Source organism: Rhamphochromis longiceps, linkage group LG3, assembly GCF_057381845.1.
Source record: "Rhamphochromis longiceps isolate RC_006_pf linkage group LG3, R_longiceps_female_GT1.1, whole genome shotgun sequence".
Classification (NCBI taxonomy): Eukaryota; Metazoa; Chordata; class Actinopteri; order Cichliformes; family Cichlidae; genus Rhamphochromis; species Rhamphochromis longiceps.
In genome coordinates, this window is record NC_140559.1 from 23,803,446 (window position 1) to 23,820,103 (window position 16,658).

Sequence of the window (16,658 nt, forward strand, 5' to 3'; positions counted from 1 at the left end):
GTATCCAGGCCTGACATGATGCCTGGTCAATATCTCCACATGCCTCCTCCATTGCCTGTAAAAGGGCTACCTGTTGATGAGGATGACGGTCATACACTTTCCAGCGCCAGGCAGAGAAGAACTCCTCGATGGGATTCAAGAATGGAGAGTATGGAGGGAGGTTGAGTGCCATGAAGGATGGATGGTCTGTAAACCAGTTGCGGACCAAAGCAGCCCTATGGAAACTAACATTGTCCCATATGATGACATATCGGGTCTGCTCTGGTCTCTGAACAGTGAGCATGTCATGCAAGGTGTCCAGGAATGCAATAATGTGTGCAGTGTTGTATGGGCCTATGGTTGCATGATGGTGAACAACACCATTTTGGCTTATAGCTGCACACATGGTTATGTTACCACCACGTTGTCCTGGGACATTGATGATGGCACGGTGTCCAATAATGTTCCTGCCACGTCTCCTGGCTTTACTGAGGTTAAAACCGGCCTCATCTACAAAAAGTAGCTCATGTCCCATTGCATCTGCTTCTAGTTCCATCACTCTCTGGACAAGACAAAACAAATGCAACACATCAGGCCCATGCACAACACTACAGTATGCACTTCCAAATTCAGAACCAATGACACTAGCTTACCTGCACATAGTCATATCGCAGTTGCTTTACACGTTCTGTGTTCCTCTCGAAGGAACTCTGTAAATTTGCTTCATTCTTATTCTGTGGCGCGCAAATACACGACTTAGTGTAGAAATGCTTGCACTGTGTATATTTTGAAAGATGGTGTCATCATCCATTATGCGCTGCTGTATTTCACGCAGTCTTATTGCATTATTGGCAATCACCATGTTCACTATATGGGTCTCTTGCTCTGGAGTGAACATTCTGCCTCTGCCCCCAACATCTGGACGTCTAGCAATTCTGTAAAGTAACAATTTCAGTATTTTTGCATGTATGGTACTGTTGTGTTTCTCATTAGAGTATGGCAGTGCTACAAAGTACTTACCGATTCTCATTTCGAAATGTCCTAATGATGCTTGCCACAGTGTAGCGGCTCAGTTTAGGCTGAACACGTTGGCCAGCTTCCCTCAGGGTCATCCCATGGTTGATGACATGGTCCACTATTGTAGCTCTGGTGTCATCAGTTATTCTGTTTCGTACTCTTCTTACCCTTCCTCTTTCCCCTCCTCGTCCTCTTCTTGCTCCTCCACGTCCTCTTCCTCCAACCTCTTCACCTCCACGTCCTCTTCCTCCAACCTCTTCACCTCCACGTCCTCTCCCTCGGCCTCCTCTGATTCTCACTCTTCTCGCTCTTACTGCTCCTTCCATTGTACTCCACATGGACAGCTTACCTGTGGCCTGTTTATAGTGCTTAGGCTGACTGCAAAGTGGACTACTTATCTAAAACAGTTTTCACATGTGGAAGTGTGCCAGACAGTTGGCAAATTAGTGTTACAGTTTTTTCTGATTGCTTAAGCACATTTTTTGCAACTATTGGCTAATTTTGCAAAACTCTTCACACAAATAAGAAAACCTGTCACCCAATAATCAAAACATTGTAGTTCTCTTGCAAAAGCAAACACAGCTAGATTAACTCCTCACACCTTCGTAAAAATGGTGTTTCCGTATCAAACAGTACACACAAGCCATCATCTACTAAGCACACAATGCGCCAACTGCACACTGATGGTATGAATACAAAACACATCTGGCGTTTGCTTTCCCTGTGCACAAGGTAGGCTATGTCAGTTTGAGCTCATACTTCTGTCATAGATCCATAAGCATGGAGGGATCCAAACTTCAAGTGAGTGTTGTGCAGTGAATTGTGCCTACAGTTTTGCAAAGTGTGTGTTACAAAATTGCAAACTGAGTGCAAAGCAGTTTTTGTGCTTTTAGTTTTGCAAACTCAGTGAGTGGTTTTGCTATAAGTCTGAATAGTTTTAGAAATTGTGCTACAGGAATCACAGTTTGGGTTTAGGCATTCAGAAAAAACTGTAAACCATGGATTTGATCTTTTCTTCCCTGGTTCCTGTAGACCACAGTGTATTATCGCCATCTACTCCTCTGGAGTGGTGGTGCACGATACTATGAGGCGTTGAGTGCACAAAGTTTAACTTGTCGTGCTTTTATCTGATGAATCAAATCTTATTTATCAAGTTTACATTTTTCATTAACTGAATTTTAACACTAAAAATATTTGCTCAGCTATTTTACACATCACTGATTAAAATAGATGCAATTTTCTGAAACGCTTTAACGGTGGACAAGAAAACAAACTGTTTTAAAATAGGAAGGAAGGCAGAGAGCAGGGTGCATATACTACTATGACTTTGTATCAGAGCAGTGCTGTCAATGACTTGGTTGAATGGATGATCCAGAAATGAAGATCTGATGGGTGATTAAAGGATTCAAATATTGTTACACTTATATGTTAAAAACATGCACTCATGCTGTAACATGTGTCTGTGTGATATATGTAGAAGCTGGTCCAACTGGAAACAGTTATTGAGAAATGATATAAATGAGTGTGTGTGCTTGTCCAGCCAGTGAGGACCTGTGGTTCTGTTTTGCCCCATGCTCGCAGACACTACAGTTGTCTTTATGTTATTGTTGCAAGGCTGTATTTTGCTGAATGTCCGTCCTCAATATCTGCAGAGATGAGTAGGAGGTATAAACACGGTTGGTGATCTCATCGTTCCACTCAAAACAACTCCTCCTTGCCCTTTCTCTCTCCCAGTTAAGATGCTTTTCGTCTGGATGGAAATCTCTGTAACCTGTAAGTGAAGCCCAGTAAATTTTAGCTGCTGTTGCCTCCCATGTCCACATCAACAGCAGCCAAAGATCTCATTATCCCACAGCAGAGACGCAGTGCCTTGGCCTGCATCCTATCCACTTTATCCACATCTAATCTTACTAATGCTATATATACATTTTTAAAGCTGCCCTCTATCTAATTATATTTAAAATCTCATTTACATTTTTCTCAGCTTTATTAATGTGCTCTAACCTTTGAATCAAACTATATTCCCAAGAATATATATCTACCCTTTTCCAGCTTTTCTCCAGTGGAAAGTAGTGTAACCCTGGTTTCTAGTTGTGGTAGCGTTCTCTGGTCTATTAAGTGAGGCAAGTGATAATGAATCAACTCCAATTTGTCAAATCATAAGATATTATTACAAAATCAAGTATGCGACAAGAATTCATATTATAAATTTACATCATAATTTATCGACTGACTGAAGAAGTCACTTGGATCAGTGACGAAATGTCCACTGAAAACGCTACATCCAGATGAACAGAACAGAGCACGTTGCTGTTTCTCTTCACTGACCCACAGTCTTTAAATCATGATGTCATTCACATAAAAATAAACGATTTCAGTTTTTGGGCTCGAATGAGGTTTTATAAATGTGAAAATATGTGCTCATTAATCTCAGGGAAGGATTGTGTCTCTGAAGTATTTATATGTATTTTGTCAACTTACATACTAGTTGTATTGTAATCAAATTTGATGAGCCATGTTCTGATACTTTATGTGTTGTGTTTCTGATCTCATGCACTTTATTAAATGAAGTTGTAACAGTAACAGAGTTGTATTATCATCAGTAATGGGTGTTAGAGTTATGGACATCATTTGGTGGCAAAAAACACGTTTGTTCATAGTTTGCCTCTGTGCACCACCACAAAATATTTGACACTATAATCAAGATGTGACTGATGTGCAAACTTCCAGCTGTAATTTAAGTGTGTTGCATTCAATCAATTAAGACACATTTTTTATAAACAGTTCTCCATTTTCAGAGGCTCAAAGACAATTAGACAAATTAACATTGTTTTAAATATAAGCACAGGTTTTACTCGGTCTAAAGTCCTTTGCCTACAATGAGCACCTGAAGTCTACCACCTATGCACATCACCAGATGCTGTTTCCATCCTTGTCCTGTTGGGGGAGTGCTGTTGGGTTTGAAATGGCATTTAGCTGATGGCACATTTCAGAGTAACATCCACATTTCACAAACATCAGTTATTTTTCCTTATAATGTTCTATATTACCTCACACTAAATGATATACATCTTTAACCTTTTAGTGTTAATGCAGGCCTGCAAACTGAACCTTTTGAATATACTGGTACTTTTTGTGCCCCAGTTTCACACAGATGAGCCACTCTGTGGTATCTGTTACTCTCACATTTGTACTCATATCAGTCTGAAACCACAGCCCATTGCTAATATAGCAGTGCTTTACTAGTAAAGCTTCACTGCTTTACTTGGAACTCACAACAGCTCATTTCTGTCCCCACATAAGGCCGAGAAACACACAACATGTATAAAGAAACAAACACTGAAATCAACATGCTATTAAAGAGGAACTGTTCTGATCACAGTACAAACTTACTGACCATTTTATTAGGTACAAATGTCACTGTTTTTTATGCAAATATGTAATGAGCCAATCACATGGCAACAGCATTACAGTTACAGATATTCTCATTTGATTTAGGTGATTTAAGTAAAGGGGAATGTGGCATTGTTGTTGATTCCAGATGGAAACTTCTGATTTTCTAGGATTTCCCAAAAAAACATCTGTTGATGACAGAGGTCAGAGTCCAGTCTGCTTTAAGCTGATAGTAAGGCAACACAAATAGCCACTGATTACAACCAAGGTATGCAGAAGAGCACGGTATGCACAGCACATAGGACGTAACAACAGCAAGAGTGTAGAGCTAATAACAGGAAACTGAGGCCACAGTTCACACAGGCTCACCAACATCAGAGAACAGAAGATTGTAAAAACATAGTCTGGTCTAATGCTTCAGCATTTCGATCAGAACTGGTGTAAAACAGCATGAAAGCAGCCTGCACAAGCGATTTATGAGCCATTTGTTGGCAGAGAAAGTTTCCAGAGTGGAGGCTCAATGAGCTGCTAAAATCGTATGTCTGGGAAAAACTGTACTTTCAAAACTGCATCAGTTGGTCCTCCCCAGATCTCAGTTCATGCGGTGCTTCAAATTCAAAAAGAGTGGATGTTTTTCAAAAAGCAACATTAGAGAGCCTGCTCTTTTACTATCTTTTGTTAAACAATATTTTTGATTTTCTGTCCTGATTTTTTTAATCTACTTTTTACAAACATCTTACATATACGCAAGAAAAGTATGTGGGGAAGGGGGCGGAGTTTACTGTGTCTCTATGACAAAAAGAGAAAATGAGTCTCATGAGTCAAGAGGACAATGGATGACGCGTCTCTACTATTTCTGCTCTGTAAGTGAAGAATGTCTTCCTTTTAAATGTTGAACTTTTTCTGTCTGCTCTGTTAATAAACAATAATGGAGGAGAAGAAAAAAGGCTGAATGGACTGAGAAGCAGGTTAAAGGGGAAATTTTACCCTGTGAATCAGTGAACTTGACAGAGGTTAGTTAGTTATTATATCAGCTTAACTTTAAAGTGGACACGCGACTTCATGCTTACTGTTACCGGTCATGTTTCCAAATGTTTCTTATGCATCGGGTACAGTGAATTCGAAAACATCCAATAATCACTAAAGGAACAGCGTTACAGATTTGGTGTTAGAGATGTGGGAGCAGAAATGTGCACAGTGCTAATAAACTGATGGATTTCTGATTTCCAATATTTAATTTTATTGAGTTCTTGTGAACTTAGCAATAACTAACACAAAGGCACAGAGACACAGTCTTAACACTGGAACCAGAGAAGAACAGACAGGAGGACACAGCGGACTAGGGAGACAGAGAGAGAACCCAGTCTAGACACAGGAGACGCACAAACATAAAGAAAAAGGAGACTTGAGATGAAATGAGGAACGTAACAGTAACAAACCTTAAGACTAGAACTATAAATATAAACATAGCAACAAGCTAAAAATAATGAATATGAATAGATCTTTTTCTTAAAGAGTTCAAAAACACAGTCTGTTATTCTTTTACATTGATGTATGCCTCCCACAAGGATTACTTACTCACATAATTATAAGTGGACAAGAGATCAGAGATAGACGAGATGGGACGAGCCAAATTAATTACAGTCTTTATTATTTTACATGCTAACCTAAGTTTTACTTATCTTTAGTTTTGACTTCAATGCCTTGCAGGATAACAAACCAAGGTCAGTGATTTTCTTTTAAATATGTCAAATATGTGTTAAATTCTTCTTCTTTAATGTTTAGGGTTGGCAGCCCGAACCACATGAGAAGTATTTTAATTCTAATTTAAAGAATGTTGTATCATCAATGCTTTGCACAACCATGACATTTTTATTTTTATTTTTAACCCTCACAGCTCGTCTGGCTGTGAGTCCCAGCAGCTCTCAGTTCTTTGAAGGAGACTTTGTGTCTCTGAGCTGTGAGGAGGACGACAGCTCTGCTGGATGGACTCTGAGGAGAAACACAAGCAAACAGAGGACTCAGTGTGGAGATGGGTGGGGAAAACCAGCTGGTTCTTCCTGTAATATAAGTATGATGGTGCCTCATGACAGTGGAATATATTGGTGTGAGTTCAATCAGAGTACCATCAGTAACATGGTTAAGCTGACAGTCACTGGTAAGCTGAGTGTGTGGAGTTAGTGTTGATGAAGCTGTGTGTAAATGGATGAAATGCTGTAGTTTGTCTCTGTGTTGAGGTGGATCAGTGATCCTGCAGAGTCCTGTCCTCCCTGTGATGGAGGGAGATGACGTCACTCTGCTCTGTAAAACAAAGACCACTCCCTCCAACCTCCCAGCTGCTTTCTATAAAGATGGCTCCCTCATCAGGAAGCAGCCTACAGGTCACATGACCATCCAGCATGTTTCCAGGTCTGATGAAGGCCTCTACAAGTGTGACATCAGCGGTCATGGAGAGTCTCCATCCAGCTGGATCACTGTCACAGGTGACGCACTCACCTGTCTGTGTTTCTGCAGGTTCAACATTCACAATGTGACGACAACTTAATGACTTTGTTTGCTTTGTTTTAGACAAACACACCACCACACCTCCACCTGCCTCTTCTGCTGGTTCCTCTCCACTTGTCCCCGTGTTGCTGACAGCTGGAACAGTCTGTGTTGTGTTAGTAGTGATGTTACTGGTTGTTTTGGTGGAACGACATGTTGACAGGAAACTAAAAGGTGAGACTTATTCTCTTTTTGTTGCATGAACGTCTCACGTTAGTATGTTTTTCAATTTTAAACAATATTCAAAGGAAAGATGAAGCTTGGATGAAAGCAGCTCTTTGGAGTTTCTCACAAACAAACCAAAGTTTCCATTTGCATCAAGTATTTCTCAAGCAGAAATTTGTCCTTTATTAACAATGTTGAACATCCTGAATGTAGTCTGTCCATCCATTCTCTTCTGCGTGTCCAATTTAAGGAAGCAGGGTGTCTGCAGGTTATCCCAGGTAGGTGGGGTACACCACGGACAGACAACCAGTCACACCTATGTGGCAAGTTAGAATAATCAGTTAACCTTATCTTATTAACTGCATGTTTTTGGAGGAGTACTCAGAGTGAATCCACACAAAAACAGAGAGAACCTTCAAAAGGATTGAACTCAGGACCTTCTTGCTGTAAGACAACAGTGCTAACCACCATGGCAAGTGCTGCCCACAAAGTACTCTTTAGATTACAAAATTTCAGGTATTAAATAAATAATTAGAACAACGTTCGTGGGTTTTAATGTGCTGATATCAAATGTTCTGATTGTTTTCTGGCTCAAGAGGAGGCCCAAAACAGCAATGAGACAAAATAAAGGTCTGTATGAGGAAGTAACAGACTGCAAAGCATTCTGGTTGTTCTTCTAAGTGGCAATAACCATCACAGACCTGCTTTCATGGTTTCAGACCACAAGGTTTAAAACTTTCCACTGCAAAGAAGACTATCTTTACTCTTCACCTCACACTAACGTGCAGTTTAAACAGTTCACTGTGCTGAGTGAGTTCTTCCTCCCACAGTCTAAAGACATGATAGGTGTTAACTAATGATTTCAAATTGGATAGATTGTTAAGTTGTGTTTCCTAGTCCTGTGACAGACTGGAAACCTGTGTGGTGTGCAATCTGCCTTTCACGCTATCCCAGAGAGGATAAGCTCCAGTTCTCCTGCTTTTTTAAACCATTTTTAAAAGCTTAGTCAAAGACCTACAGTATATATAGATCACTAAGTAGTTGTTCTGTGTTTGCAGTATCTGTTAGCAGTGAGTGCTGTTCTTTGTGCTCCAAACATGTATTTCACCCTTTGTATAACAAAGACTAACAGCTCTGTGGTCGTCCACTTTCCTTTTATTGATGAAAACTCGTCAGCTCCTCAGGGATGTTAATACACACACACACACACACACACACACACACACACACACACACACACACACACACACACACACACACACACAGAGTATTACAGTTTTTTCTGATTGCTTAAGCACATTTTTTGTAACTATTGGCTAATTTTGCAAAACTCTTCACACAAATAAGAAAACCTGTCACCCAATCATCAAAACATTGTAGTTCTCTTGCAAAAGCAAACACAGCTAGATTAACTCTTCACACCTTCATAAAAATGGTGTTTCCGTATCAAACAGTACACACAAGCCATCATCTACTAAGCACACAATGCGCCAACTGCACACTGATGGTATGAATACAAAACACATCTGGCTTTTGCTTTCTCTGTGCACAAGGTAGGCTATGTCAGTTTGAGCTCATACTTCTGTCATAGATCCATAAGCATAGAGGGATCCAAACTTCAAGTACTGGTGTTTATTCAAACACATCAAAACAAACACAAGTGTTTATTTCCAAGTATAGGATTATTTGCAATCGCCATAATGACTATATGGGTTACTTGGTCTGCAGTGAACATGCTTCCTCTGTCCCAGCATCTGGTCATCTAGCAATTCTGTAAAGTAACAATTTCAGTATTTTTACATCAATGGTATTGGTGTGTTTCTCATTGGCATACGGCAGTGCTACAAATCTTTGTGCGAAGTGACTGTACTAACCGATTCTCATTTCAAGATGTCCTTATGGTACTTGCTACAGTGTAGCGGCTCGAGTTAGGCTGGACCCGTTGGCCAGCTACCCTCAGGGTCATTCCACGGTTGATGACATGGTCCACTATTGTAGCTCTGATGTCATCAGCAATTCTATTTCTTACTCTTCCTACCCTTCCTCTCCCCCCTCCTCATCTTCCTCTCCCCCCTCCTCATCTTCCTCTCCCCCCTCCTCGTCTTCCTCTTGCTCCTCCTTGTCCTTGTCGTCCTCTTCATCCTACTTCTTCACCTCCACGTCCTCTTCCTCGGCCTCCTCTACTTCTCACTCTTTCTGCTCCCTCCATTGTACTCCGCACACACAGCTTACCTGTATTATAGTGCTTAGGCAGATTGCAAAGTGAACTAATTATCTAAGAAAGTTTTCACATGTGAAAGTGTGCCAGACAGTTGGCAAATTAGTGTTAATGATAGCCATACATGTGTATACTTTTGCTAGGAGTGTGTTGGAAATTTGGTAATTGAGTGTTGTGCAGTGAATTGTGCCTACAGTTTTGCAAAGTGTGTGTTACAAAATTGCAAACTGAGTGCAAAGCAGTTTTTGTGCTTTTAGTTTTGCACACTCAGTGAGTGGTTTTGCTATAAGTCTGAATAGTTTTAGCAATTGTGCTACAGGAATCACAGTTAGTGTTTAAGCATTCAGAAAAAACTGTAAGACTGTATTAAATTATTTACAGTTTTTACCGAATGCTTAAACACTAACTGTGATTCCTGTAGCACAATTGCTAAAACTATTCAGACTTATAGCAAAACCACTCACTGAGTTTGCAAAACTAAAAGCACAAAAACTGCTTTGCACTCAGTTTGCAATTTTGTAACACACACTTTGCAAGACTGTAGGCACAATTCACTGCACAACACTCAATTACCAAATTTCCAACACACTCCTAGCAAAAGTATACACATGTATGGCTATCATTAACACTAATTTGCCAACTGTCTGGCACACTTTCACATGTGAACACTGTTTTAGATAATTAGTTCACTTTGCAATCAGCCTAAGCACTATAATACAGGTAAGCTGTGTGTGCGGAGTACAATGGAGGGAGCAGGAAGAGTGAGAAGTAGAGGAGGCCGAGGAAGAGGACGTGGAGGTGAAGAAGTAGGATGAAGAGGACGACAAGGACAAGGAGGAGCAAGAGGAAGACGAGGAGGGAGGAGAGGAAGATGAGGAGGGGTGAGAGGAAGGGTAGGAAGAGTAAGAAATAGAATTGCTGATGACATCAGAGCTACAATAGTGGACCATGTAATCAACCGTGGAATGACCCTGAGGGTAGCTGGCCAACGGGTCCAGCCTAACTCGAGCCGCTACACTGTAGCAAGTACCATAAGGACATCTTGAAATGAGAATCGGTGAGTATAGTCACTTCGCACAAAGATTTGTAGCACTGCCGTATGCCAATGAGAAACACACCAATACCACTGATGTAAAAATACTGAAATTGTTACTTTACAGAATTGCTAGATGACCAGATGCTGGGGCAGAGGAAGCATGTTCACTGCAGACCAAGTAACCCATATAGTCATTATGGCGATTGCAAATAATCCTATACTTGGAAATGAACACTTGTGTTTGTTTTGATGTGTTTGAATAAACACCAGTACTTGAAGTTTGGATCCCTCCATGCTTATGGATCTATGACAGCAGTATGAGCTCAAACTGACATAGCCTACCTTGTGCACAGGGAAAGCAAAAGCCAGATGTGTTTTATATTCATACCATCAGTGTGCAGTTGGCGCATTGTGTGCTTAGTAGATGATGGCTTGTGTGTACTGTTTGATACGGAAACACCATTTTTATGAAGGTGTGAAGAGTTAATCTAGCTGTGTTTGCTTTTGCAAGAGAACTACAATGTTTTGATTATTGGGTGACAGGTTTTCTTATTTGTGTGAAGAGTTTTGCAAAATTAGCCAATAGTTACAATAAATGTGATTAAGCAATCAGAAAAAACTGTAAGCAATCAGAAAAAACTGTAAAAGTTCTGGACAAAAACTGCATCTGCTCACTTCTTTTTATTACTCAAAAATACTTCATTACGAGTTCACTTGAGGAGATGTAATAATTTCTTGAGTTTCTGACATCCTGTTGCATTTTTCTGTGGTTTCAGGGGGTTTCATGAAAGCAGGTCTGTAGTCATCAGTTCAAATACAGCCTTGTGATTCAGGTCCATCTTCATGTTTCGTAGCAGTAATCTTGTGAAAGTATATACTCAGTATACAATCAGTCCTAAAAACTCCCTGAAAAGCCTTCAGTTAATCCAAAATGCTGCAGCAAGAGTCCTGACAGGGACTAGAAAGAGAGCATATTTCTCCATCTTTCAGGCCCCTCTTTTGTGGAACCAGCTTCCAGTTTGGATTCGGGAGACAGACACTATCTCTACTTTTAATATCAGGCTTAAAACTTTCCGTTTTGCTAAAGCATATAGTTAGGGCTGGACCAGGTGACCCTAAATCCTGCCTTAGTTTTGCTGCAATAGGTGTAGGCTGCTGGGGGATTACCATGACGCAATCAGTATTACTTCTTCAGTCACCTTTCTCACTCACTATGTGTTCATACACCTCTCTGGATTTAATTATTATTAACCTCTGGCTCTCTTCCATGTGTCTTTTGTCCTGTCTTCATCCACACATCCCTAACCAGTCACAGCAGATGGTTGCTCCCACCTGAGCCTGGTTCTAGCTGATTTCTTCCTGTTAAAAAGGGAGTTTTTCATTCCCACTGTTGCCTAGTGTTTGCTTGTACAGGGGTCATTTTATAGGGTTTTACAATAGAAAGAACCTTTAGGCAACAGCTGTTATGATTGATATGAAAATAAAACTAAATTATAATGACAAAAATAACCCTTCACACTCCATGCTTGAATCTAGGAAACAATGGTTTAAAAGAACCCCACATGCCAGGTTTAGCTGTTTCTCTCCCTCCTATTTTTCCATGCCACTGGCTTTTTACTGCTTTTTCATTTTTCTGTCTTCTGATGTGTGGCTGTGTTTACTGTTCAAAGCCTGACCTTGTCATGGTGTGCTGTGTGGCAGGCAAATGCAGGACTCACTGAACGCAGAGGGATGAACTGAAAGCGACAGCTTTATTGCATCATCAGAAATAACTTCACAAACAAACCAAAACCTTAAAAATGGCAAATAGAAAGTAAACTTTATAATGAAAACAAGAAACTGGGTGACATGAATGAGAGAAACTAACCAGACTTAGAGCAAAACTAACCTTCCGCAATTCAGAGGGAAAACCACTCAGCGTAATGCAGGTACGACACAACAGTGACAGAGAGAAACACAGGCCTTAAATACACTGAGGGATAATGAGGGAATGAGACAGGAGGAGAGCACAGATTTTGCCACATCCATGTTTTTTCACTTCCTGTTTCCTGTGTAAGCTCGTCTAATGTGTCGTGAGCCACATTATTTTCAGCTGTGTGCTCACCGGTCTCTCATTATCATCCTCATCAGTCTTCTGTTTCCACTCCTTCACCGTCGTGTCATTGATGTTGTCACTGTTGTCGTTTCCGCCTGTGTTCAGTTGTTCAGCTGTTCAGCCAGCCATTCAGTCTTCCAGTCAGTTAGTCAGTCCTGTCGTTCCTGCTCTGTTCTTTCACTCGCTCCAATAAATCCTCATCATTCTGCACCATGAGTCCTGCGTTTGGGTCATCTCTTCCTCGCCCGCACACAACAACCTGACAGCTGGACCTGATCAGTTTTCTATCATGTCCCATTTGAGTCCTGCACAAAAAGGTGGAGCATAATTAATCTGAATGATTTTTATGTCACCGTTAATGTAACAGCAGCAGTATCTGTAGGACTGTACTGCCTGCACTGATGCTCGCTTTATGTGTTTTCTTGTGCAGAGAGTGATGCAGCTGCAGTCGACTCAGCAGTGAGAACAGAAGATGTCACTCATGGAGAAATCGACATCAAAGAGAAGCAAGAAGAAGCAACTATAAAATGTACAGCTGCTGTCCTTTGTCTCCATCATGGTTCAAGATGAATTTTTAAAAAAATAAGGGTGTGTGAGCAGACTTCTATATTTTACTGAGATTTTTTATGTATACTGTCAGTGATTCCTGAGATTAGGGACAAAACAGGTTTTAATTTTCTAAAATATATTTTTTGATTTTTCAAAAACATATTTACATATAATTGTTACACAAAGTCTCACCATGTCTTGGTACAATCTCCCAGGTGTAACATTTTTTAATAATTTATGTTTTTGCTGGAGAAGTGCAAGGTTTTTGTTAACACCGTCAGACACAAAGAAATGCAAAAATATATATTTTAAATTAAGTTGTTTCAGCTCTTTTGACTATTAGCAGCTTCTCTATTCTATTGTTTATGCACATATGTTTTCAAAGTAATTATACCACATTTAAAAGTAAGATTGTTTTGGCTTTTTATTATTAGAGTTACAGTCATACATATTTTCAGAAGCTTGTATTTAATCTGTATAAGAAACAGTCATATTAAGCAGCATGCAAATTACACATTTATTGAGAAAATTACGTATTTTTATTGGAAGATCATGAGGGAGGAAAATATATGGTTCTCCAAAAGAGAAAAATAAACAAAAACTCCATATTATGGAGTTGACAAGGTGCTGACGGTGGTGACACACTAGTAGAAAACAAGATATTATTTCTTTCAAAATGAAAATTAAACCTTAGCAACCTTTGTAATATCACAAGACACATCATAACAATTCTGTTTTTGCACATGTCAGGTTCTACATCTTAACAGTTCAGCAGAAAGTAGCTGCCTACTACTCCTTGATTCCTAAAGTTCTCTGTGGTTGTGTGTTTAGACCCTGCTGTACTTTCTCTCCTTTTGTCTCTGTGCTTGTTTCCAAAACCTTCTCTTCTGACTTTTTTCTCTTTCTTTCAGATCACTGGTGTTCTTTATTTTTCCCTCTTTCACTCTATTTCTCCATCTTTCCTTTATTTTCTCATTTCTTCAACTCAGGCTGGCTGTTAATTTTTTCTCTCCTTTTTTGATCATCCCTGTTCCCTCTCTTTCGTTCCTCTACTGACAGGTTTCCCTTTGCTATTCTAGCCTAAAATGTACCATTTTTTTAATTACTATATTTTTTCTGAACCTTATGCTTTTTCACAGATTAAGGATGAATATTCACAACACAATTATGCATTAAGCAATAGAAATGCTATCCGGTCTTTAAGTCTGATGTCATTAGCCGTTTCCAGGTCCAACCTGGGCTGCAGATCCCAAAGTCAAAGGAACTCTGCAGCATCACTGAGAGTTACAACCTGTTTAAATTCAGATGTAATAGAACAAGATAAAAAGCATTAAAACATTTTAACAGCACAACAGGCTTAATCCAAATCCAACGAACAGTGGCTAACCTGGATTTGTAGCTGCCCACTGCATCACTGAGTGAATGGGTTAAATGCAGAGGACTGAGCATTTTCCTACAGGATTAATAATGTATACATAAACAATGAGATTCAAGATAAGGCAAATTTGATAATATTTGACACATCTGTGAAGCAGAAATATCAGTAAAATACACAGGAAGTAATATGTCTGAAATATTAATAAAAAATGACTTAACATAAATGGTGAATAGCACACTTTTGTGACATTTGTCAACACCATTAAAAAAAGGGTCAACACCGTCAGACAAAAATCCTGATGGTGTTGACATCTGATGGTGTTGACAAAATACCCGACTTTCTCTCATAACACATGTTTTTCTGACAAAAGCCATCTTGTTTTTCATCAGTTGCTTATGGCCTCTACAATCTACCTAAATTAAGCTCTTATTACAAAAAAAATAATTAAATCTTGGTTTACATCGACTTTGGTGTTGACGCACTATGGTTGTGACACAGAGTTTTATCAGAAAGGTGTGCAATAAATGAAATAAAAACAAAAAAATTATCACAGCAGTGACCTCATGGCATGTGTATCAAACAGGAAGTGGTAAAGGGGTCCTCAGAGTGTTAGCTGCCCACAATAATTCCTGATTTTTTTGTACTTTTGAAAAAAATCTGACGGTGTTGACAAAAACTCTGGACACGATTTTAATCACTTAAAAAATATTTAAAAATAAATTTTCAATTGCATATTTTGATATTATATAAGGTATTGACTTAAATACTTAGTGACGAGAGCCATGATGTTTACTTTTACATTACTTTAAAAAAAAATTTCTGTATTTTAATATTATCACACCTGCTTCTGGACAATGGACTTTTAAGGTACTGGTAATGTATTGTACCATTTAAAATAAATATATATTTATAAAAAATGCAAAATCATAGTTTTGTTGTATAAACATTGCCTTGGTTTGTCTTTTAGGCAGTTGGGTTAACACTTGTATGCATATTTTTAACCACAAAATTGGGTTTTATCTGCCGGACATGTTTTGTCCCTTATATCAAGAATCACTGCTGTGGCTAAACTGTGTTAAAAAAGAGAAAAAATAAAAACACCTGCAGATGTTATGTGATCTGAAACTTTTTATATATTATCCATCTTACCATCCGTTTTTATTCCAGTTGTGCAATTCAGGGTTGGGGAATAAAAATGCAATAATGTGAGTTTGCTTGCTAGAGCGTGTCAGGAGCATTTAGGATCGCTTGGAGGTGAAAGAGATGATTTATTTAAGCCGGTAAACAGGAGAGTAATTTGTGCATGATGACTAATATTCATGCACAATCTTCTCTAGTTTGGATGAGGGGACTACACACACACAGATCAGCTATGTCCCTCTGATGATCAAGATTAAACTGCAGCCTGGTGCTGCCATCTACTGACACTTAATGGCAACAACAAGCCCTCCAACACTGAAAGATCATGAAAGCATCCGGTACTTTCAGATCACATAGTACAAACTAACTTTATATATTTATTTTTATAAATGAAATACTTATATCTCCACTTTTAAAGTGTAGTTTACACAATTATTATCATTAACTTCAAATTTCATTTTCTGCATACTTTTAATTGTGATGCTTTCATTAACAATGTAATGATGTTATGACCTCATCTGTGCCCTCCACAGAAAGCGGAGACAGTGAGATTTAAATAAATGCACATTTATGAAGAATCAACATGCAACATGTGATAAAAGAGTAACTGTTCTAATCACAGTACAAACCTACTGGCCATTTTATTATGTACACATGTCCCACTGTTTGTTAATGCAAATATGTGAGGAGCCAATCACATCACAGCAGCTCAGTGCATTTAAACATGTAACAGTGTAACAATGTCTCAATCTATATTCCACACACACACACACACACACATGGAAGAAAAACAGGGAAGAGGGTGGAGTTTACTTTGTGTGTCAGACTCTAACAGAATGAATATTTTATTTAATATTTCACTGCTAATTACTGCCCAATCACATTAGTTGGTCATATATAAGTAGTAGGTGCTGTCTGAGCATGTTGCAGCCTCCAGTCACCTGACTTCCCTTGCTGTCACATAAGCCTCCCCTCCGTGCATTAGGTTATAGCTGGAGAATCTCCTGATGCTGCTTGTCTGAGCTACTTTACAGAAGTGCTGCTGCTTTCTTTACTTCTTGTGAGTTCGCGGGAAGCGAAGGAAAGTTTTTGCGGAGATTCTGTCATGTGTAACATGAAGACGTGATCTGTCAAAAGCTGAGAG

The 16,658-nt window shown here is 39.3% G+C and overlaps 2 protein-coding genes across 2 annotated transcripts in view; both read left to right on the top strand.

The window, feature by feature from the left end:
• The window catches only part of LOC146673524 (uncharacterized), a 272,508-nt gene that overhangs the window by 220,965 nt on the left and 34,885 nt on the right, over positions 1-16,658 (top strand). The gene's annotated exons all lie outside the window — the stretch shown is intronic.
• On the top strand, positions 6,089-13,017 carry LOC146673534 (Fc receptor-like protein 5). Its single transcript, XM_085400964.1, has 5 exons — positions 6,089-6,113; positions 6,287-6,547; positions 6,627-6,872; positions 6,958-7,107; positions 12,878-13,017. The coding sequence occupies exons 1-5, from the start codon at positions 6,089-6,091 to the stop codon at positions 13,015-13,017; spliced, it is 822 nt and encodes a 273-aa protein (XP_085257090.1).